The sequence below is a fragment of the Podarcis vaucheri genome (genome assembly GCF_965113315.1).
Source record: "Podarcis vaucheri genome assembly, chromosome: 11".
Taxonomy (NCBI): domain Eukaryota; kingdom Metazoa; phylum Chordata; class Lepidosauria; order Squamata; family Lacertidae; genus Podarcis; species Podarcis vaucheri.
This window is the reverse complement of record NC_138749.1, coordinates 64,126,019-64,151,651: the sequence shown is the minus strand read 5'-3', so window position 1 is coordinate 64,151,651 and position 25,633 is coordinate 64,126,019. Positions and strand designations below refer to the sequence as shown.

Sequence of the window (25,633 nt, the reverse complement as noted above, 5' to 3'; positions counted from 1 at the left end):
AGCATCAAGGATGTGACAATGACACATGTACTCTGCTCATCAACACATGGAAAACTTAGATAACATCCACACCATGGCTCTGCCCCTCCCAAAAAAATGATGGGAAGTACTGTTTGTTAAGAGTGCCAGAATTGTAGCTTTGTGAAGGGTAAACTACAGTTCCCAGAATGCTTTGGGTTTCTGGGGATAAACTGCAGTTCTCAAGATTCTTTGCAGACCTTCTTGTTTGCAATTTGGCTGATGTCCACAGTTTTCAGACTGATTGCTCACAAAACATTAAGGGATGTTTAATGATTTCTATTTTACCCTCCATCATTCTGAAATTTGGCAGAATTCAGAAGGAGCAACCATGCTTTGAAATTTAATCAAATTCAGCTCCCCACAAAAAAGTTAGAGAAGGATTACCGTATTTTTTGCCCCATAACACTCACTTTTTTCCTCCTAGAAAGTAAGGGGAAATGTCTGTGCATGTTATGGAGTGAATGCCTGCGGGTGGCGGGGCGATCTGCTGCAGTCGTGAGCAGAGGATCCATGGTTCCCCTTCCTTCCCTCCTCCGTGGTTACAAAGCATGGATCCACATGGATCCTCAGGATTTTTGCATTGGGCTACTCCAAACTCACTGTCAGATCACATGTCTGTGGCCACAGCATGAACCACAAAAATCATATATCCACTATTTTGTTTAGAATATTTTTTTTCTTGTTTTCCTCCTCTAAAAACTACGTGCGTGTTATGGTCTGGTGCGTGTTATAGAGCGAAAAATACGGTATTTTTGGAGAAAGCATATTTTAGAGAACAAAAGCCCCTGGACCTATTTGTTAGCAATTTAGTAGGCAGGCTTTATCTACTCTGAAGGGGCTGTCGTACCTGGAAGTTTTATCCACGTCTGCAGAAGTGGGGGGAAAGTTATGTTATTTTTAAAAGAATCAACATAATGCTACTTAAAAGTTCAACATAATGCTACTTAAATAAAAGACACACGGTTGCTTCCAAAATGCCCTTCTGTGAATGGAAGGAGTCCTTCTGTTTGTAGACAAACATTTGATTTAGTAGAGGCTTCTACTAAGGTAAGTAACAGTAGCTTTTTTTGGCAATTCTTCCTCTCCACTATGCCCTTAAAATCTGCTCCAGAGGGTTGGGGACCTTCAAAAAGGGCATAGACAACATCACCCCACCTTTTCCATTAGCAGAAGCCTCTGCTAAACAAACAGAAAGACTTCTGCTTTTGCAAGGTCAATGTTGGATGCAACCCATTTTCTCCATTATATCAATGGATCTAACTTACAGGAATAATTTGTCCACATACTCCAACAGGCTCATGTCTTGTAAATGTGAAATAGTTTCCATCTAAGTAAGATAAGAACACATGGGTAAGATGCAAGCATAGCTAAGGAAAAGAAAATGTCTCACATTATTCAGCATTGTTCCATACTATTATAATATGATACTATCAAAAGAAAAGGTAAACATATCTAGATTCGATCAAACATATCTAGATTCGACCAAACACATAAGGTTGGAGGGCAGAATGAATGCTCCAATTCTATAAGCGATCATGTAGAAGAGAGGTCTCTCAGCTCTTGTGTTTTGCCATAGCACAAGGCTGCAGAGTTTCCCCCCACTTTGATAATTTTAACAACACAAACATAACAAAATTGCCATGGCAGGGAGTTAAAGTTACTGCTCACAAGGAAAAAACAGATAGATGGGGAAAGGCAGAGAACAAACTAACCAATTGGCAGCTAGTCAGGAGGGCAGTGAAGCATTTAAATTAGCCCAGATGTCCAATTAACCAGCTGTAATATCTGAATCAAGTGGGATGGATGGAATCAATGGTGACATTTCCTGTTAGCAGGACCACCATGCAGCAGAAATCCTAATATAAGGATCATATGCAAACATGATATAAGAATTGGCTACTCCTAAACATGACCTAGGGATGGAAGAAGGGTGATGACTAAGACCTGCTGACCTCTTTTTAAAAATTATTTCTGTCAGGACTCTGCCATTTGCTGCAGCTGTAGGAACTTCACTAAAAAGCATTATGGAACTAAGTAATACAAAATATGTCAACCATGTTTTTTTGGTGGTGGTGGTTTTTTTTAAAAGAGGCAATATTGGCTGATAAAACTTTACCCACCACAGCTCTGCACTTATGTAATGGATTTTTAAGGTTACACTTTTCTCAGATGACATTCATGTAGCTGAAAAATGTTACTGAACATCTCATCCAAATCAGCTCTCTGCTCAGAAACTTTTTATCAGAATGACTCACCCATTGGGATGGTCCGTCCTTGGATTTTGTCCGACCAGCCTGCACAGTAGCGTAAAGTGTTAATGCAGCCGCCTAAGTCCATTAAGTAGGAGGTGGGGAAAAGCTTACCCCCATTAAGGCTCTCCATTGTCTAGAACAAAATAGGTTGAGTAATTAATCATTATAAATAAGTAAAACAATATGGTGGTCTATAACCATTGAGTGCTCTAAGCATTGTGCAGTGGGGGGGGGGGGTTGGGAACCAGTGACCTCCCATCATCCCTACCATGGGCCATGCTGGCTGGGGCTAATGGGAGCTGGAATCCAAGAACATCCAGAGGGCTACTGTTCTGCAACTCTGGCTTATAGGCCTGGCATCTTGTTGACACTAAGGTGGGCATTGAAGATAGCACTGGTAGGATCGCCCTCCGTGTGGCCTGTAGACGCTAATCTAGTGTATGCATCAAAGTCCTAATGTAGCACACTAACCTTACGTTCAGAAATACAAATAAATGACACAGCAATTGGTCGTTGTATAAGGCATGGGCATGTCTTGCACAATAAGTGCTTGCAGAAAAATGAATCTTTAACTCATGACAGACCAGCTCTTGGCAACACCCACTGGGCTTCTTTTTTAAGTGGCTGATCCAGAATGGCTGCTTTGTGCCTTGTGATCAAACACTGCAGGATGAAGTAAACATTAAGGTCTGCCAATCTTTCATTACACAATTCTGACAAAGGATGTTACCAGAAAGATTTCTAGAGTAAAATTTGCCTCTTTGTAGAACAAAAAAGGAGTGCATGTTGAATGAAGTCCCAACCGAGTTGTTTATGACTTTACTTAGGCTGAACACTTAGGCTGTACAAATCCCATTGACTTCAGTGAGATTTAATAGCTTAACGGTGCAAGAGAATTTGCAGTCATAAACTTTTAATGTGCTCTCTTCCAAAAGGTTTACAGCAGCTGGGAAAAACAAGTATATCAAATATACAAAAAACAAAAAACCACACACACATACCACAAAAAGAAGCATTGTTCATCTCTGTCCAAAAAGTATCTTTTGGCATTGAATGATAGGTAATTTATAACCATTTATAAGCCCAAATGTGGTTAGATGTTATTTTAGTTCTGTCCCCTTCCTCTGAGCCTCAATTTTTAGTCTGATCCTGGAATCATTTGGTTGGTGGCCTCATCCTGAATCAAAACATCACCTATTCACAATGGCTTTTCATTTTTGAACCCCTTGGGGGATATGCAGGATTATGAATCCAGTGGATCCAAAGCCATCATTACTCTGCTTATTTTGAGGCTTTACCCCTAGTTCTTGCTGGTAGGAGAACCACTATTGGTAGCTTCCTGGCCTGCTAGGCTCAGTGGGGGAATCTATAGCATTTGAGTCAGGTGGAGGGCCAACATGGCCTTATCCTGACCCCTCCAGCAGCACAGATCAGTGGGCTTAGGAGTGTACTGTAAGGCTGTAATCCTATACACAATTACCCAGGAGTAAGTCCCGTTAAACTTAATGGGGCATATTTCTGAGTAGACATGCGTAAAAATACACTGTAAGAATAGACAAACTACCCAAAAATATTGAAAGGATTTTAATGTGTAGTGTTTGAAGTGCAGAACTAATTCAAAACAAGAAGATGGGCCTGCTTGAAAGAATTGTGATTAGTAAGGTATGTCTTTATGGAAAAATAAACATATTTTAGCCTAACAGTAGATTTGTTGTTCTTGGCTAAGGAAATAGTAGAAAAGAAATGATTAAACCCAAGGTTAGTTTCCACTGCCGGCAAATACATCCACTTTATCTGAGATAAGCCCACGAGTTTGTTCCATTTCTGCAATTTCCCCCTTCTTTGGGAGATGATAATCTCTTTCTCTCAGGTTACAGGGCCAAATATTTTTTTCAATTATTATGTAGTATTTAGACAATAAATATGTTAGTAGTGATCATTCACATTAAATATAACAGGTTAAAATTTTAAGAATGGAATTGAACATTCTATGTTTGATTATCAGACACCAGAGAAGAGCAACTGGAGATGATTTTGAGATATCTGAGGCTGCAGTGTTGACACAGCACCACACGGATGAAGAACTCTGGGAGGACATAGCAACACTGGTATCAAACCGAAAATTAACATACTTATATATATGCCATATGGGACGCGGGTGGCGCTGTGGGTAAAAGCCTCAGCGCCTAGGGCTTGCCGATCGAAAGGTCGGCGGTTCGAATCCCCGCGGCGGGGTGCGCTCCCGCTGCTCGGTCCCAGCGCCTGCCAACCTAGCAGTTCGAAAGCACCCCCGGGTGCAAGTAGATAAATAGGTACCGCTTACCAGCGGGAAGGTAAACGGCGTTCCGTGTGCTGCGCTGGCTCGCCAGATGCAGCTTTGTCATGCTGGCCACGTGACCCGGAAGTGTCTCCGGACAGCGCTGGCCCCCGGCCGATAGAGTGAGATGGGCGCACAAACCCCAGAGTCTGTCAAGACTGGCCCGTTCGGGCAGGGGTACCTTTACCTTTACCTATATATGCCATAGTTCCAGATTTTCAGGGGAGGGAGGGGCTGCAGTTCTCCAGATGCTGTTGGACTAAATCTTCCATCAGCTCCAGGCAGCATGTTGGTAGTTGTGAACTATCTAGATGTTGCTCAACTACTACTCCCATCACCCCTAGTCGTTGGCCACATTTGTGGAGGCTGATGGGAGTTGCAGTTCAGCAATGTCCAGAGGGCCTAAGGTTGTCCACACTTGTTGTAGACTGTAGTCAAACAACATTTGGAGAACCACAGTTCCCCACCCATGGTCTAGATGGGTATAGAAGTCAAGAGTCAGTTGGAAGCACACTGACTGATTTGGCGCAGTGGAGGAGATGTGTGTCTGCTCACCCATCCCAACTTTTGCTTTCAAAGTGACTATAGGAGCTCTAATTGACAGTTTCCTTTTATTCTTCTTCTACAGCAACAGTGGGGAGACATGATCTTTAAATGGCATTAGCCAACTTGGTCAGTTTTGCTAAATACAGAAAGGAAGGCAGTAGTCTAAATCCAATGTCAAGCAGAACACAACAACAAGCCGTTGTTTCTGAGGATGGGATTGTTTGTGGTTAGATATTACTATGCCGTTTGATCAGCTGAGGTATCTTAGAATGAATGTTCATCCCTACCAACTTTCCCCGACTTTCTAAAACAGATTTCGGAATTTGCCTTTCACAACATTGAAGCAAATACTCAATTGTGTTCAGAATAAGCCAGTCTCCAAATATTTCAATTGCTTAAAATGTGGTCCATGTTTTAGACTTACAGCTAAGAGGAGACGATCCCTTTCAATTAAGTCAGCTAGTTTGTTCAATAGCCTTCCTCTTTCTGAAGCATCCATGGTTCGCCAGCAGGACCCGAGTTCAAACGCTTTTCTTGCTGCTTTAACAGCTTTGTCGACATCTGCCTGTACAGAAAATCCATTTAAATCCAGTAAGTATTAAGCATATGATGCTCAATTTATTTTGACTGAACCGTATCAGTGGTACATGAATTCTAGTGAAATCTGAAGCTGGAGTTCCCATGAGTGAAAGGAAAATATGAAGAAGAGCTGCAGAAGGGACATGGAAGAGATTTGAAGGCCTCGGATATAAGATCACCAGGTTAATGTGCCAGACCAATGGGATAAAAAGGACTGACAATCCCGGGATCGGGGGGAGGGGACGCTGGAAGAAGATTGGATTGTTTCTATTCTCTTTTTTATCATTAGAAATGTTTTATGAACGTTGGAAAAATGTTGAAATGAAATTACTTGGCTCTTGTAAAAATGTTTAAAGAATTAGGTAAAAAAGTAATGGTTATGAGAAGCTGGTAAAAATAAGATTTAAGTCTTAAGTTTTAAGGTTTTTTATAAGATAAGATGAAAATAGAGTAAGGTAATGTAATGTCAGAATATTATGAATTATGGAAAGGATTTGTTGTGGCAATTATTAATCAAGATACAAGAGATGGGAGGAGGAGGTCATGGAAAGAAGGTAATGAAAGTGGAGAATTTGAAAATGATGGTTTTATTTTTTTTCTGTTTTTGTCTTTTTTCTTTGTAATTTTGTTTTTTTTCTTTGTAATTTTAAAAAATTCTTTTTTCAATAAATATCATTATTTAAAAAAAGAAATCTGAGTAGTGCATCTCCAGCTTTACATATGCCACTGCCAGTGTAACCCTGGGAATACCACATCCTTGTTGCTCCATCCTGCCTTCTTTTTCCTTGAAAAACCATGGATGTAATATAGGTGCTAAAAACTGTGACCCAGTGCTGACATGCAGACATTATTTACTAGAGGTGTGTAGTAGCAGGTGTGAGGCAGAGGATGCTTCCCCTTCCCTCAGCCAGTGTGATGCCAATAAACCCCCTGAGCTGGATCAGGGCCCCACAAAACCTTCTCTCACTCTGCTGTTTATATCCTTTTCTGAACTTATATCTGTTTTTTTCTTTATCTCTGTGTTTCTCTAGGTCCATGAGCAAGAGGCGAGGCTGTGCTAAATGTTGCCTGTAGAACACTTAAGAATTCTGAGACTTTTTGTTGTTGCTGTGAGTAGCAGAGGGTTTTTGTTCAAAGTTAAATGCTTGATTTAAGTTTTTTAAAAGTGTCCTGTGTTGATAGGTTTTGAGCAAACAAACTCCTAGAAAGGCATAACTAGGAGTCCATTTGAGGGAGGGGCAACTGTGCCTCCTAATCCCCCATTTCTAGGCAGCAGCAGAATTTTCCATTCTCACCTACAGACCTTCCTTTTTGCTGGTGGGGAGGGAGGTCCACACACAGTATTCTATGACCCCTCAGCCACAGGGAGTGCAACCCTAGACACATTTTCCTGGGAGTAAGCACCATAAAACTCATTGAGATTTGGTTCTGAGTAGACATGCATAATATTAGACTGTAAATGTACTTTACATCCCATGGACCATTTTTGAAATAGATGCAATCATGCTTTAAGCCATTTAGTCTTAGAGAGCGCAGACTAAATGAACAATCTAATTGAAAGGATACTGTTTCCCATTCCCATGTGTGTCTTTGATTTGTAATCCCCTTTTGATTTTCCAAGTTGTTTTTTTTAAAGTAATGCACAATTCTTTGTTAGCGCTATTGAACATCCAGATTAAAGTCTTAAAATCTTTTGGCTCACTGCCTAAGTACTAAGCTCTGAAGTTTACAATTACTTGTATAATTAGCTGATTTTTTTTTATAATTTGCTGGATTCAGGGCCTACTTAATTGTCAATCTACATTAGGATTTTTTTTGTGGGTGGGGGAAAGAAAGCTCAAACAAATCAATAAACGGTTTGTAAACCTTTCTTTTTTAAAACCTTATGAGAGCCCCAAATGTTGAGTAAATCACTGGCACAGTTTAATTCAAGATTGCTCAAGCAGCGGACCCACCTGATTTGTAACAATCTTTATCTGGGGAAAGAAGCTGGTGATAAATGGAAGTGAGAGTTTATCCATATTTCTTCTTTAGAAATTTCTCTGGGATCAAGGTGGGGGTAGTTCGGATGATATTATAGGCACTAGCCAATCAGCGCTGCACGTAACTAGCATCTCCTACACACATTCAGAATCAGGATTTATTTTTAAAAAGAGCTTTTTAAAAAGCTCACTTGGATTGGACACAATAATCAGGAGTCCAAACAGTCCTCTCTGTTTTAGGGTTGCCATATTTCAAACAGTGAAAATCTGGACAATTGTTGAGCTTTTTTGGCACATTCACACCCCCCCCCCCCGCTAAAAATGACACTGCCAACATGGGTTTCCATACATGCCGGATATGTCTGGCAAATTCCGGACATGTGGCAGCCCTACATCTGTTCAAAACATGTTGCATTTGTCTTCTTAGAGCCCTTCTTCGGTTCTCTGTTGTTTCAAGGATGGTGCTCAGCTCACTCATCTCGTTAGCAGGCAGCCCATCCTGGGTCAGGTTAGTCCCATTCTTAGGACTTTTTGCAAGTGAGCCAGAATGCCCTTACTTACCTTGGCTACGTTCACATCAGGAGCTTAAAATGCAGCAAGGTCACCCCCTCCCCAGCTGAATTTGAAATCACATTTTTACACTGCTGTACACACTAGAGAGGGGGAAGTGATGGCTTCATCCTATGCTTATCACCTGATTTATTTCCCCATGCCTGCAGCCCCTCAAACTCTTATTCAATGAAGCTGTCACCTGCACCTGCGTAATGGATGTTTCAAATGTACACACCTCAGTTTAGCTGTGGCTTAGGTTTCCAAATTGGATGGAAGCTGGTTTAAGAGAAAACACATCAAACAACAATATTTATCAAGAAATGTAGTTTATGGCAAGTGTCATGTGTGCTTGGGTTTAAACACCAGTGATTCGAGGGCAGTGGAGTCGGAGTCAACGGTAATGTGCACACAGCCCCAGAATGTGGCTTTGATTCTCCAGTCCTTGGACAATTGCCACACCATGTGACTGATTTTATAGGATTGTGGAGTTGGAAGGGACCACAAAGGTCATCTAGTCCAACCCCTTGCAGTGCAGGAGACTTTTTGCCCAACGTGGGGCACAAACCCACAACCCTGAGATCAAGAGTCTTGTTCTGCCAAGTGAGCTATCTCTCAGTGCCATTATTTCTTCTCCCCTAGATAGTGACCTGCGGCAGAGGTTTACACCCAATTAAAGATAAAGTCCATAGAAAGGAAAGCTTACCTTATCTCCTTCTGAAACATCACAAATTTTCTCTCCAGTCGCAGGGTTAAGGACTGGGAATTTTTTGCCACTAGCTGAATCATGCCATTCATTGTTTATAAATATCTGCAAGGGAATGGAAGACAGACAGATAAATTGATGACATTATGTGACTCCTTATCCCATTTCCATCCATTGCAGTGTTGCAAAACAATGCATCTGATAACCAAAACAGCATCCTAGCAACACTATGAGTCGCTATGACTTTATTGAAACGTATTAACTGTTTTGATTAATCTGTTGCTGTAGTTTTGTTTTATTTATATGTTGTTGTGTCTGATATCATAATGATTGCAATGTTTGGGGTTTCTATAAATGTTATTGTTATTATTTTGAGCCACTTCGAGTCCAACATTTGTTGTTGGAAAAGCAGAATACAAACATTAAATCAAAATAAAATCAATCAATATTTTTATTTTTCCACCCTGCAAAACACACAACTTTCTGAAATGAAAAAACAACACATAACAGTCATGCTCTTGTTTAAAGAAATGTCATAACCAGGAACTATTTAGAGAGAGAGTTCAGAACTACACAAGTATATCCCCCTGTCACAATTTTTTTAAAAAACACAAAGAGAGTGCTAATCCCTGATATCTTTTTCTTCCTGGCTCATGTTGAGTTGCACTGAAAATACTGGTAATGCCATTAAAACCAAGTTTGTGTGTGTGTGTGTGTGTGTGTGTGTGTGTGTGTGAGAGAGAGAGAGAGAGAGAGAGATATTCCTGGTTTCTGAAAACAAAGTGGTTGTGTAAATTGATCCTAAGGCTGCTTGGTGGAGATGGCAGACTAAAGAGATGCACAAATTATTTGTTTTACACTGAGGAGATGGAATTACAAATATTTTTTTCTTGTCAATATTTTTTTAGCCACTCACTTGACTTCTAAAGATCCCCATCCCACCATTCCACTTGCTTGTTAAAACCACCTTCTATTTCCTCCGCCTTCAGGGTACCCTTATGGACCTCCTGACAGCACTCACACCTCCTCACGCAGTTGCAGTTGCCCCCCTGCCATCACCAGGGCAACAGCAGTACTGACTGCCCTCCTCCCCAGCACCCTGGATGCCATCTTAGAGTGGGGCTGGCAGTGGTGCCTAGCCTGACTCACATCTGTGTGGCTGCTGCCATTTAAATTTACCCAGGGCAGCCCAGCTGAGTCAGGCCAGTGAGGGATCTTTCTGAGCAGGTGGGGCCTTTGCCAGGCCCCAGGCAGACGGACTGCTGGCCTGTTTTCTCTCTTGCTCCCACATGGTGCCAATACAGACAGAACCCGCCTGTCATGTGCAGCATCCCAGGAGGTGCTTGATAGCCTTGTTTCTAGTTCCTTCCTGGGGCAGCAAAAATCAGGAAGTGCTGTCAAGCACCTGGAAGGTCACAACTGCCTGTTTGGATCCCATGCCTTCCTTATACTATTTTTGTTTTACATCGGATGTCTCACTGCCGCCACCCAAAGCTGCTCCCCCCACCCCCCCAGTGTCATTCAAGTCCTTGTCATGAGTGAAGCATGTTGTCTCACTTCGTATTTACCACAGTTATTATTATTTACATTTATATACTATCATTTCCTCCAAGGAGCTCAAAGTGGTGGTTCTCCCCTCCCTGCTTTATCCTCACAACAGACCTGTGGGGTAGGTTGGCTTGAGAGACAGTGACTGGCCCAGGGTCACCCAGTGTCCTTCAAGGCTGAAAGAGGATTAACATTCTGGTCTCCCAGAGAGTGGTCCAACACTCTCTTATTCCACACTGGCTCTCAGCTTTGCAGTAGGATTTGCACAGGATGTATTGTGTCGTAAATTACTGAAATACTATTCACGAAGTTTCATAATTCATCCTTTCATTCATTTCCGTGGAGCAGTCAGGAGTCCTTGATGGTGCCGTGTTCCTGAATTAATGTCAAAAGTGGATGGTGCTTCTCTTCAGCTCCTACGTGAGGCCCCAGGAACCAAGGCCTCATCTTCTGTCTGCACCCATCTAGCCAGTTCCCCCTCTCCACTGTAACCAGATCTACGTTGATACAGAAGGAGGAAGGGGGGGTACCCTTCCTCTCCACCACTTCCTGAAAGGGCCCGAGGCGATGACCTCGACAGTGCCCCGCTCTACCTGAACCCTCAGCCCCCACACTGTTGCACAAGCACCACACTATACCCCTGCCTTATAAATAAAAGGCTCTCTTTCCTATCTTCGTATGGGCAAAATAAGCCCTGTTCTTTTATATGTCTTTCTCTCGCCCTATTTCCAACGTGAGTAGACCTTGCCATATTGTATCTCCATTCACTGAAACGAGTCGCGCCTTAGCCAATCACAGCCTTGCATTCGTCCTGTAGGAGCTAGCTCGCGGACTTTGCACGCCTCATTTGACCTCCTGACAAGCTACTGACGGCCCCCCGCAGCGAGAACAATGGAACCGAAACCCCGAACCTCGTAAAACTGTCAAAGCCTAGATACAATGTATCCACTTCGCTTCCGCTTTGATCCTCAGTGTATATTTGTCCGGCAAAGCGGGGAAACTTTGAAAATCTCTATAAAATCAACCACGACTCCGATTTTTCCCATCTTAGTGCCATTCAACTCAGTTTCCTCTAGACTCCATGATGCTATCCCTACTTCCATAATCCCTGAGACGACAAGTCACGTACACAGGAACTTTCTAATCCCTTCAGATCACACCTCCGGGCAATGCCAGGTGTCAGACCATGCATATCTCTGGACTATTGTCTTGTTACCACCGGTACTCAGGAAGTCTTTATCTACGCATATCTCCCACTCTGCATATTTCCCCCTCCCTTATCTGAAATGTTAATTAGTGTAACCCCACCTTTCTTAAATATATTCATGACGTGTGTAATATATTCATGACGTAATCCGTGAAACCCAACCTTCGCATAATGTATTCATGACATTTCTTGCACTGTATTCTGGGACTTGGAGGGAACTTTTAAAAGTTCATGTCACCCCCTTTCTCGCTGTTCAATCTCGCCTTGAACCTATTGCGCAATAAACGTTGGATCTCCGCATCTTGCTCCTGTGCCCGGCTGAGCTTATTTTTCTCCGCTAGGACCCGCGGACTTTGTCCGACGTGCTGGGTGGCAGGGCAACCCCGCACCCGGGATTTTTTCCGTAACATTTGGCGCCCAACGTGGGGCGGGCGGTTCTCCCGTGCTGCTGACCGGGGGCCCCGAAGTCTTCAGCCGGCTCCGGGCCATTTTGCCCAGGAAGACCCACTGGACCTCCGGCCATCTTCCGGGCGGTAATCAAACGTCCCAAGAGTTCAGCCGGGGAGCAAAGGGACATCCCGCCAGCTTCTCGATCCCGGGATCATCACTGAAGACGCGTGAGTATAGGAAACCCAGTGCACTGGTGGAAACGGGGGGTGGAAGTCTCCTGGCAACTGAATTCTCTGCCCTCCTCTCTATCGCTCCTTCTCATCTGTCTCTTAGTCCAATTCGTGAGAGAGACCGTGGACTGCCGCTCGGCCCGAAAGGGGGGCTCTGAGCTCTATCACTTTTCGTCTCAACTCTCCAGTCAGCCGCACCAACTGAGAGTCCGAAAATAAGATGGGGAGACCCGGCTTGAAAAGACAGCCGACTCTCTGCAACGGGCATCTCAGTTGAAAGCAAGGGGTTGGAGTTCTTCTTCCGAACTTCCCGAGCGCCCTTACGGCGCCCTTACGGAGGGGGCAGGAAGGGGTCTTGCTTTCCTATCCGAATCCCAGCCGCACCGGTCGGGCCACGTAACACGTGTATCGTGCGTGAGCCCGCTTCCGATAGCAAGGGGGATTTTCCGTCCAAAACTCTATCAAGGGTCACCCGATCTGGCACCGCACGGCGCGGGCGTCCAGTAGGGCCCCTCTTCCGAGATCGTAACGATAGGTAGGAGGTTGCCAGGAGGGGTAACCCGAGAAGAGTTGGGTGGGATTTGGCAGAGTGGAAAGAGACCCCCGAGAAGTTGAAAAGTAGGAAAGGAAGGAATAAGGAATAAAAGAATAGGCAGGAAGAGCTCTCTAAAGAAACCCGTTTGGAAGTTGCTAAGCAGCTAAAACTTTCCCGATAAGCCCAATATCCCTAACGACCCCTCTCCCTTCTTTTACCCAGACACGCGTGAATAAAATGGGTACCCAAGCTTCGAAGCATGAGCGGACTCGCTCCGGGAGGAAGGCTTCTAGAAAGCCATCCGAATCCCAGAGAGACCCCGACTCTCCTCTTGAGTTTGTCATCTCTTATTGGAAGTCTATTCCCGGGCACAAATTACTATCAAGACAGAAGTTAGAAGATCTCTGTAGAGACACCTGGCCCGCTGGAACTGCCTCTGCAAGGCCAGAGTTGCGTTGGCCAAAGGGAGGCTCTTTTAACGAAGGACGCCTACAATACCTTAGGAAATACTTAATGGAAGAGAAACCACGTCAATTAGAATATCTGGCTACCTTTGAGACAGTCAGAGAATTGCTCCAAGTCACCAAGAGAGCTACGACCTACCAACTGCCTATCTTAAATCACGGAAGGTCGCCTCCGCCCCCCCCATACGAAGGACACCCAGGAGATGACTCCATGGAACAAGCGCTCATTCCCTTCTACTATAGACAAAATATTCCACCCGCCCCAAGGGAGAACTCAGATAGCGATGGGGATACAGAGGAACCAGGGGCACGGGGGGGGGCGCGAGCCCGCGAATAACCAGACAGCGAGCTAAAGAGATACAGAGTGCAACCTTAGAAAGTTCTAACCTCATATCTCTGAGACAGCGAGCCAAAGAAATACTAAATGCCACCTCAGAATACTCAAATCTCCTTGAAAGGTCAAAAGAGACCCAAGAGGGACCTAAAGAGACCCCGGGGACATCCAAGCAGGCGGACCCTAATCAGGCAGGCTCCGTAGCCGTACAGATGCCCTTAAGGGCCCTACCAATCCCACCCCTGCGACCGGACGGACCTCCTCGGATGGTATACACTCACCAACCATTCTATACGGCAGACCTGGTAACCTGGTCAAATCAAATGCCATCCTTAAGGGACGACCCGGATAAGTGTCACCGTCAGGTCAGCGCTATTTTCTCGACCCACAAGCCGACTTGGCCAGACGTTCATGTTCTCCTAAATGCCCTTTTCAACGAAGCTGAAAAGGCAGATATTTTAGCTAAGGCTGGAGAAGCAATTGAGCTCCCGAATTACCAGGCAGGACGCCCACAAGACGTCGAGGCACTCACGGCCCAATGCCTACGCACCGAACCAACCTGGGACTATAATACCACAGATGGAACATGGTGCTTAGATTTATTTAAGAGGGCAATCTTGGACGGCATTAAGGCTGCTGGACAACGCACGGTCAACTGGACGAAGGTCCAGACCGTGTTACAAGGGGCAAATGAACACCCATCTGATTATTATACTAGACTGGTCTCAGCTATCAAGACCTGGGGAGGGATCGATCCCGACAACCCCCAACACGAAGTCATAGTCAAAGGCTTCTTTAAGGACCAAGCCTGCCCCGATATAAGAAAAGCCCTAAACTTACAAATAGGGTATGATGGCAAGAGCATTAGTGAAATCCTCTCTATTGCCAAATCCGTCTATAATTCACGAGACGAGAGGAAGAGAAAAGATCCCAAACCTGAAGTTGAACAGATCCTTGCTCTAAGCATGGACTTAAACTCTAACAAAGGCAGGGGCTTCAGCCGAGGAAAGGGGATCCGGGGAGGAGGAAACCCCAACACCCACAGGCCATGGGGACCATCCACTGGAGGATGTTTTTACTGTCAGGAAGAGGGACATATAAGAAGGTTCTGCCCTTACCTCAATAATATGGCTTACGGAACACCACATCTCAACGCGACCCAAGAGTACGGGAACCAACCACCCCTCACCCATATTCCTCAACCAGCCCCTGCCTCATATAAACCTCAACTACCTCCGAATGCATCTGCCCCAAACCAAAGGCCCCTACCAGGACCGAGAACCCAGATGCCCGCTGTAACCCCATCCGCCCACCCGTGGGCCAACGCCACAGCACCTCCATTTCACCCCCCTAACCAACCCCCTCCTGAAGATCAAGAGTCCTATTGACAATTAGAGGGGGATCCCGACCAAGCCCTAACTATCTGCCCAGTTCTCACGTTATCCTCGGAAGACCCATTCTGCACTATACAAATCGATGGCCATCCCTACCAATGTCTCTTAGACACTGGAGCCACATATTCCACTCTAACCGATAGCCACCTGAAACCAGGTCCGGAGACCAGAAAGGTTATGGGTCTGGATGGGATACCCCGCACTTGTCCACTATCACGTCCTACCAAGGTTACTCTCGGACCGCTACTAGCTGAACACACCTTCCTCTTAACCAACAGTCCGGTAAACCTCTTGGGAAGAGACTTGCTCTGTAAACTAAATGCGACCATTACATGTTCCCAGGAAGGCATCTATCTATACATGCCTGAAGAAGCCATCCCCGCTTTTCAGGGAATAGTTGAAGAGGCAAAAACAGACAACCAGCTCCCAAACCTTCCCCCGGAATTGGAAAACGATTTACCTTCCTCTTTATGGGGCACCGAATCGACCTCAGTGGGTCTCTTATTATCAGCGGTCCCAGTAAAAATTACCTATAGGACTGATTTACCCTTTCCGTGCACGAAGCAATATCCCTTACCCAAAGAAGCCATCGAGGGACTAACTCCTATGATTGAGGACTTCCTCGAGAAGGGAATCTTGGTTCCTTGTGCATCCCCATGTAACACTCCGGTGCTCCCAGTAAAGAAACCATCGGCGGAAGGAGCACCAGTCCGATATCGCTTTGTGCAGGACTTGAGGCTCGTGAATCAATTTGTAATACCCCGTCATCCAGTGGTGGGAAACCCAAATTCCTTGCTGAACGCTATACCTGCAGAAACTAAGTGGTACACTGCCGCAGACCTCTGTTCTGCCTTCTTCAGCATACCCCTAGATCCAGCCAGCCAATTTCTTTTCGCCTTCACCTGGGGACCCAGTCAATTAACTTGGACGAGATTGCCCCAGGGGTACGTGGAATCACCCGCCATCTTTTCGGCTATCCTACACCAAGATTTACAGGACATACATCTCCCTGCCGGTTCCGCCCTCTTACTTTATGTAGATGACCTCCTCCTTTGTTCCACTAGCGAGGAAGCATGTAAAATGGACACTAAGCACCTCCTGGCTGAACTAGCTAGAAAAGGACATAAGGTGTCGCCAAAAAAACTGCAATACTGCAAACAAGAAGTGAAGTACCTCGGGCATATCCTAGGAGTAGGCACCCGAAGCTTAGCGACAGACAGGATAGAAGCGGTCACTAAGATTCCCCTTCCCAAAACAAAGAGACAGTTAAGGGGATTCTTAGGAATGGCTGGCTTCTGCAGAGCCTGGATTGCGGGTTATAGCGAAATAACTAAGCCCCTGTCGGCTATGACCCGCCAAGACCACCCAGACACTTTAGTTTGGGAAGAAGAAGCATTCAAGTCCTTTGAGCGATTGAAACGGGAATTGAGGTCTGCCCCCGCCCTCGGTCTACCTGACTACAGGATCCCCTTTAACTTGTTTATCCACGAACAAATGGGGGTAGCCTCCGGAGTGTTGACTCAACCTTTCCGGGACCAAGAGAGACCTGTGGCATACTATAGCTTGCAATTAGACACAACCGCAAAAGGGGCAGTAAGCTGCTTAAGGGCTATAGCGGCCGCAGCAATCCTCCTTGAAAAGGCACAAGAGACAGTCCTGGGACACGAAATCACCATCCATGTGCCTCATTCAGTCTCTACCCTCTTAACCCTAAGGGGCTGCCACCACTTTTCGAACTCTCGACTAAATAGGTACGAAGCCCTCTTATTAACTCCATCGAACGTGACCATAAAACGAGTCAACTCCCTAAACCCAGCTACCCTTCTCCCACTCCCCGACGATGGAACCCCACACCACGACTGCGCCACTATAGTCCGGCAGGCTGAGAAGCCCAGGGAAGACCTAGACCATTTACCTCTAGAAAACCCAGACATAATACTTTATACAGACGGCAGCTCGAGGGTTGTGGAAGGGGAAAGGAAAACAGGGTACGCCGTGGTCACTGAATTTGAAGTCATAGAAGCCAACCCGATAAATCCACAATACAGCGCCCAGGCTGCAGAATTAATAGCCCTCATACGCGCTTGTGAGATCAGCGAAAACAAGCGGGCTACAATCTATACGGACAGCAAATACTGTTTTGGACTAGTGCATACCACTGGCCAAATTTGGTTACAAAGAGGCTTCCTAACAGCGGCTGGTTCAAAAATTTCACACGCGGCCCTCGTAGAGAGGTTACTGACTGCCATTCACCTACCCACTGCAATCGCAGTCGTCCACTGTAAGGCTCACACCCGAGGTAGGGATCCAGTCTCAAGGGGTAACAGGCGAGCAGATAAGGCGGCCCAGTCAGCCGCACTCCGCCTCCCGAACAACGAGTCTGAATTTCAAGCTCCACAAATCCCACTTAACATAGATCCTACCCAAATTTACAAAGAAGCCCCCGAGGAGGAAAAGACCCTCTGGCGCTCTGTAGGTGCAATTCAACAGAATGATATTTGGCGTCTTCCCGATGGCAGGACTGTCCTCCCAAAGGCTTGGGTTCCAAAATTGGTGAGGGTCCTCCATCAACAAACACACTGGGGAAAAGGGAGACTGATAGAACACGTTAAGAGGTCCTGGTACGCTCCCGGACTTGCAGTCGCGGCCACAGCGGCATCAAAGAACTGCGTTGCTTGCAACTCCTATAACCCCAAACGACAACCCAGAGCGCCACCAGGAGCCAGACCATGGGCATTCGTCCCATTCGAAAGCCTGCAGTTAGACTTTATCGACTTACCGCACTGTCAAGGTTTCAAACATGCCCTGATCATAGTAGACAAACTCTCCTCCTGGGTAGAAGGTTTCCCCTGTAGAAAGCCCACTGCCTCGGTAGTAGCCAGAGCCCTCCTACAAGACATTATCCCTCGATTCGGAATACCCCGACGCCTAGACAGTGATAGAGGAACTCACTTCACCGCTCAAGTAGTACAACTGGTAGCCAAAGCTCTACAAATAAAATGGGACCTCCATACACCTTATCACCCACAGTCTTCTGGACAGGTAGAGCGGATGAACCAAGAAATTAAGATCCAGCTAGGGAAACTCTGCAAACTTACTGGACTAAAATGGGTAAATGCACTCCCGTTGGTCCTCCATAATATTCAGAGTGCCCCGACTGGACCATTAAAGCTGTCTCCGTACGAACTTTTATTTGGGAGACCCCCTCCCGTCTATAACACTCTATTCCCACTCTCAGAACTTGAACTAGGGGAAGCAGAACTTACTAATTATGTCATTCAGCTCCAGACACAGCTTCAACGCCTCCACCACTACGCGGCCATCGAAGGACAAAGCCTACCCATTGACGAACAAGCCCACTCTTTCCACCCTGGTGACTGGATCCTCGTCCAGGTATACCAGAAGGAACCCCTCCAACCTGCGTGGGAAGGTCCCTACCAAATCCTCCTGACATCACCGACCGCCGTGAAAGTAGGTGAAAAGAATTCGTGGATACACCACACAAGGTGCAAGTCCTCACCTCCCCCTCAAGAGGCAGAGGAAAACCTCGGTGAGGACTTCATCTTTTCGACTCCACCCACTTCACCAACCTCGTATATTGACGACGACGAAGCCCAACAGACCGGACCAGATCGGGGTCAGAATCGGGCCCAACAGACCGGACCAGATCGGGGTCAGAATCGGGCCCAACAGACCGGACCAGATCGGGGTCAGAGTCGGACCCAACAGACCGGACCAGATCGGGGTCAGAGTCGGACCCAACAGACCGGACCAGATCGGGGTCAGAATCGGACCCAACAGACCGGACCAGATCGGGGTCAGAATCGGGCCCAACAGACCGGACCAGAGACCACATCAACTAATTGGACGTCCGCAATCGTCTCCGATCCCAACACCATCAGACTACGCTTCAAACGCCACTGACAACGCGCTTTGACAGCTCCTTGACAGCTCCACTGACAGCGCGTTTTGACAGCTTCCTTGACAGCTCCACTGACAGCGCGCTTTGACAGCTTCTTTGACAGCTTTCCCGACAGCGCACTCCCATGACCTTCCGACGTTCCTATACTCCTATGCTTTGCCACCCCCAGACTCTAACCATGAACTTCCTTATCTTCCTCATCTACCAGACTTGGACCCAATCCTCAGCCACGCCAACCGATCATTGCACTGGCCTACCCACGGATTACCATTTCCTAGACTATCACCGACTCGAGACTGGTGGAAAGTCAAATCCCGATCGAATGGGGGACTTTGAGTTTTGTCTCCCCGAGTCTCGGACTTTATTGCGCCATTCCCTCGTACCCCGATTAACTGACAATGACTATTGGGAACTCTTTGTCCGAGACCAAACCCTACGTTGAATTGGGTCAGCCGCAGTCACCCTCGACCATTCTTATTACCGCCTTAGCTGCAGGAACGGGACTCACTTCCTTTATGGAAACGGAGAACTCTTGAGGAACCCGAATTGGACCGAAATCGAGAAAGGGGGGGCCACACCATCCTACACTGACGCCACAAACCCCTCCGATAACTTGATTTTCGGATTCCAATGTCTCCTCATGACCCCGGAACCTAAGAAACCCCAACTTCAAGGACTATGCCTGAGAAGGTTCTGTTGCCTTTGGAGCCTCAGAGTTGCCCACGACTGGAAAGGGGCAGAGTACCTAGAAGGCTGGTACCATCCGGCACATCCCTCACGCTCCCCCACGTGGGATAATGTAGGACCTCAGAGATGTGGGGGCATAGCCAACGACCGGCGCCTCCTAAATACCACCGACCCCCTCCATCCGCTCGGCACGGCACCACGGCAACTCGGCACCGACTCCTCGTTCCCGGGAGAAGACCTCCTTTCCTCCTGGGGACAGAACTCTTACATTAAACTCCTTAGCCAGGTGGCCAAGGAGGCACCCTACCCTGAATGCTGGATCTGCGCCCATGCACCCAGCCACCTTCAACAGAGCCTTCCCCTCGTTCCCGTCCCAGTTACCATAGAACAATTCCGCTCTGGGGACATCGCCTCCTGGAACTTGACTGCGTTAAACTTGACCCACCAATACCTTTACCTCACCGGCCCGACGAAAGGACCTCTTTGTCGTACCTTCACAGGAGAAGGGACATTCATTGGGTCCAGCACCTGCATGTCCAACCTGGAACTCTTACCCACCGGCCGCGTCATTATCACTAACATGACAGGATCCCGAGACTTTCGAAACCTCACACTCGCCTGGGCCACGGTCATGAGATACCCTCCAACCTGGCAGCCTCAACTCGCCGACTCCATGCTACTGCAGGCCTTCGCCTCAGGGAGAATGGAATCCTACCTTAGTGGCTTATTTTGGGTATGCGGCCATCGCGCATATACCTGGGTGAGCCCCCACATGTCAGGATCCTGCTTTGTAGGGTACATCGTCCCCGGCATAAGGGTAGTACCTCACCTACCCCCTGGGAGACAGAGGAATAAAAGAGAACAAAAGGGACTATCGGACTTATCCGACGTCGCTGCAAACGGTGAGACCGTCGGCCGGGCACTCTTCCCTGCCTACGGGGCGGGATCTAACCATGTAGATATCCTTCGGCTCACCGACATCCTTCTCAAATTCATGCAAGAGGCAACCGAAATCACGGATTCCCTGATGTCGGAACTATCCGAGGTAAGACAGCTGAGTTTACAGACCAGAATCGCTACGGACTTCTTGTTGTCCAGTCAAGGAGGGACATGTGCTTTAATAGGTGCCGAGTGTTGCACATATGTGACCGATCAGACTCTCAATATAACCGGACACTTGAATAACATCCACAAACTAGCAGGGAGGCTAAATGAAATACAACATGAAGGACTGTCTGATGTGGACTTGTGGGGATGGTTGCCCAAGCTGGGTTGGCTCCGACAGTTGCTCAAGGCTGTGCTGTTTACGATCCTTATTGTTGTCTTTTGCATCTCAGTACTCTGCTGTGCTATACATTGCGCCTCTCCTTGTTGCTCTCTTTTCCGCTTCCCTGCTCAATCCACTCCTCTCTCTTTCCGAGCCTATTCCCGCTCTCGCAACACTCCCATCTTCCCTGAATACGTGCAAATGAGACACCTGGGAGAAGGAGAGTACGAAATTACCGGGGTATAGGGTGCGGAGAAAAGATTTGCAAGTTCTTACCGAACTTTAACGCAAATCTATCTCCGAATGGGGGACTGATACGGAAGTAGGAAGGGGGGGTACCCTTCCTCTCCACCACTTCCTGAAAGGGCCCGAGGCGATGACCTCGACAGTGCCCCGCTCTACCTGAACCCTCAGCCCCCACACTGTTGCACAAGCACCACACTATACCCCTGCCTTATAAATAAAAGGCTCTCTTTCCTATCTTCGTATGGGCAAAATAAGCCCTGTTCTTTTATATGTCTTTCTCTCGCCCTATTTCCAACGTGAGTAGACCTTGCCATATTGTATCTCCATTCACTGAAACGAGTCGCGCCTTAGCCAATCACAGCCTTGCATTCGTCCTGCAGGAGCTAGCTCGCGGACTTTGCACGCCTCATTTGACCTCCTGACAAGCTACTGACGGCCCCCCGCGGCGAGAACAATGGAACCGAAACCCCGAACCTCGTAAAACTGTCAAAGCCTAGATACAACGTATCCACTTCGCTTCCGCTTTGATCCTCAGTGTATATTTGTCCGGCAAAGCGGGGAAACTTTGAAAATCTCTATAAAATCAACCACGACTCCGATTTTTCCCATCTTAGTGCCATTCAACTCAGTTTCCTCTAGACTCCATGATGCTATCCCTACTTCCATAATCCCTGAGACGACAAGTCACGTACACAGGAACTTTCTAATCCCTTCAGATCACACCTCCGGGCAATGCCAGGTGTCAGACCATGCATATCTCTGGACTATTGTCTTGTTACCACCGGTACTCAGGAAGTCTTTATCTACGCATATCTCCCACTCTGCATATTTCCCCCTCCCTTATCTGAAATGTTAATTAGTGTAACCCCACCTTTCTTAAATATATTCATGACGTGTGTAATATATTCATGACGTAATCCGTGAAACCCAACCTTCGCATAATGTATTCATGACATTTCTTGCACTGTATTCTGGGACTTGGAGGGAACTTTTAAAAGTTCATGTCACCCCCTTTCTCGCTGTTCAATCTCGCCTTGAACCTATTGCGCAATAAACGTTGGATCTCCGCATCTTGCTCCTGTGCCCGGCTGAGCTTATTTTTCTCCGCTAGGACCCGCGGACTTTGTCCGACGTGCTGGGTGGCAGGGCAACCCCGCACCCGGGATTTTTTCCGTAACAACGTGTAGGTGGACAACCTGTGAATGTCAAACCCAATGAGTGTTGGCTGTTTTCAAAGGTGTGCAGAATGGCTGGGGGGGGGAGGTGGTACTCTCCTGCTCTCATATGTATGGGCTGGATTGAGGAGAGGGGTCACCTGATGCACCTGGACTTTCCTCCTCTATCTCCTGTTCCTTTCTCAATCCTCCCTTTGCCTCCTAGGCTGCAGATGCACCATGAAAACAAAGACGAGTAATAATATTATCTTAAACATATCCTGGTTCTGAGTAACCCAGAGATCATACTCATTTACTCAGCAGCAGATGTAAGATAGCTAAAAGTATCCATTTTCAAATAGTTGGAAAGCATTTTGCCTATGCAGTTCTAACCTTTAAGCAAGCAGGAAGCGGATGGTGGCCTAAATCCTTTCCAGGGAAACCGATAGCCAAGCCCAGATGTAGATTAAAAAAACATAAGGGCAGAACCATGATCTGTTACGATGAAAACTAAATTTGGCACAAGAAGATAGCAAGCAGAGTGTCAAATAATGAAAACCCACGCTTGGCAACAAGGTGCGCTCCCAAAATGAGAGAGTGCGTGAAACGTAAATATTAATATAACAGTGCCATGTGATGCAAGGGTAAGTCAAATTCGTATCTGTTTATGAAAAAAGACAATTGTGAAACATACCTTTTTTGGAAGTTCTTACTGCTACGTTGAGGCCACTGACTCAAAGGCTTTTTATATCAGGTACAGCATGTTATTTCCTCTTCTCAGCATCTCCAAATGACAGCTTGACTGCAGCACAGCCAACACGGGCAAAACTAGATGACATGCTAGCTATGTGCCCTTAACTGCAGGGTTTTTTAAATACAGTGGTACCTCGGGTTAAGTACTTAATTCGTTCTGGAGGTCCGTTCTTAACCTGAAACTGTTCTTAACCTGAAGCACCACTTTAGCCAATGGGGCCTCCTGCTGCCACCGTGTGATTTCTGTTCTCATCCTGAAGCAAAGTTCTTAACCCAAGGTACTGTTTCTGGGTTAGCGGAGTCTGTAACCTGAAGCGTCTGTAACCCGAGGTACCACTGTAATAGGAAAAAATAATAGGGGATGGGACAGGCAGTGCGGGGGCCTCTGCCTGAGAGCCTGGAGGATAAACAACACTGAGCAAAACAGGCAAACAGTCTGACCTGGTAACTGTAGAGCATAAGAAGAGCCCGACTGGAGCAAGTCAAAGGCCCATCTAGTCCACATGCTGTTCTCAAAGCAGTTGAGCAGAAGCCTAAGGGAAGCCCCCAAGCAAGGCCTGAGCGCAACAGGGCTCTTTCCACTTGTGATTCCCTGCAACTGATATACAGAGGCTTCCTGCTTCTGTCGGTGGATGCAGAAATAGCCACCATGGCTGGTAGCCATTATTAGCATGACCCTCCATTCAGACAACTTCCTATGATCCCAAGAACTGTGGCTTCCCCTCATGTGCTTGCAGGGGGGTGACAGAGAGGTAGGGAACTCCTAGGCTGTTGAAGTGCAGGGAATGGGTCACGCTAGCACCCTCATCACTTTTCTTTCTAATAAGCCTTCCATGGAAGCTGAGCTCCCTTGTGCTAAGGCAGAATGCATGCCATTGTGAATGACATATCATAATTGACAGGCAGAAGAAATGAACAAATAAGCAAGCAGGATCATCATCAACAGCTGTTCTGGGCCTGTCTGAACTGGTCCTCTTTGCAAGAACAAGTATTCGAAAGCACAACATGGATGAGGTGTCCTCTATGGTGTTTATTTTGCTAATTGTGGGTTTAGTTTCCTCAAAGGGCTCTCTTGTACAAGTCTGTGACTCACTGAGTTTGGATTTTGGTAAAATGAAAACATGTTCAGAAGACTTTGTGTGCCTAACATTATTCAAGTATGCAAAATGTTTGTGTGTCTTCCTATCCATCTATAATAGGCGGCTTACATTTGTCTTCTCCAAAGTCCCTTTCTCCTCTGCCCCTTTTGATGGCTGGGATGCCATACAAGCAAAGGTGCCCCAGCTCCACTGGTTGCCATTGGCTTAGTTGATCCAATGTCACAGAAGGAAGCCTTGTCCAGGAAGCTCACCCCTAGGAAGGTGGCCTTGGGAGATCCTTGAATGCAAAGTTCAAGGTCCATGCTGAGCAGCTTCTGGTAAATGAAGCCAAGCAAGTCTTTCCCAGACCAAGCATAGCCAGTTGATGCTCCCATGATATGGATATGGCTTACAGAAGCAGAACAGTTGTTTTTGACCCTCAGTGGCTTTACCAGATTTGAACTGTGTAGAAAAAGGTTGCCAATAATTTAACTCATAAAGAAAACAAAGAGTTTAATGTCAGAGTTCTTTCAGACTTAACACCATGGGCATACAAATGACCACCTTTCACAGCATATTGGTTTAAGAGTCTTATATTTTTCTTTCTGCTTAGTAAATAATACATTTATGTTGCCTTTCAGCTTAGCTTCCCAAAGGCAACAAAAAAGGTTTTTTTCAGTCGCTCTACATAACTACAAATTAGTACTGTGCAATGCAACCCACAGCAAAAGGAAGTTCCACTGAATTCATTGAGATTTACTCCCAGTTAAGCCTTTAAAACATTGCAGCATAAATTATTTTTAATTGTTTTTAAAAAGCTAGGTTGAAAGTGTAACAGAAAAATTCAAAGGACAACATTATTAGTTGAATAATCATTATTTAACTCCGGAGCATAATCAAGTAAAATATTTACTAGTGTATATCAAAGGCCATTTCCTGAATTCCTTACTAACCCAAAACACACATGAGTCTTGTTAAGGGCTTTTACTGGCTTTTAGTATGAGTTTGGGGCATGGAGAGACATCAGGAATAAGCCCTGATTTTGGAAAATGAACTGAATCTAGATTCTAGATGAAGTTAGTTGTGCTTAGTGCCCATTGAAATGAGTGTGAAAAGGCTGTTTGTTTTAACATAAATTCCACCTCCATGCTTGCAAGTGAGAATACATGGAATTAAATGGATTTCAGCCCAATTCTTATGCCCAAACTGCTGTGGCACATGACAGATAGACCTATCCATGCTGACTTTAGGTATGTGATGAAGTAGCCAGGCAACTGTTTCATTGTACTTGCCATCAACCCTGGCATATCAATCATAGCTGACAAATAAGGCTCCTCTTTTTCATGCCTGCCTGGGGCTACAGCATGGGGTTTGTCACTAATATACAGGATGCCACTAATATATGGGTAGTGTAGCCTGGACCCGCAGTTCTGGCTATGGCCCAGAGTCTGTTCAGTACTCTTGCTTGCTT

General features: G+C 46.2%; 1 protein-coding gene across 1 annotated transcript in view; it reads right to left on the bottom strand.

Moving 5' to 3' along the window:
• ALDH1A1 (aldehyde dehydrogenase 1 family member A1) overlaps nt 1-25,633 on the bottom strand; it is a 75,637-nt gene that overhangs the window by 23,565 nt on the left and 26,439 nt on the right. The window contains exons 3-6 of the mRNA XM_082241607.1: nt 8,953-9,057; nt 5,561-5,701; nt 2,277-2,406; nt 1,287-1,348 (exon numbers count right to left, since the gene is read on the bottom strand). Of these exons, the coding sequence (XP_082097733.1) occupies nt 1,287-1,348; nt 2,277-2,406; nt 5,561-5,701; nt 8,953-9,057 (438 nt within the window). The remainder of the gene's footprint in view (nt 1-1,286; nt 1,349-2,276; nt 2,407-5,560; nt 5,702-8,952; nt 9,058-25,633) is intronic.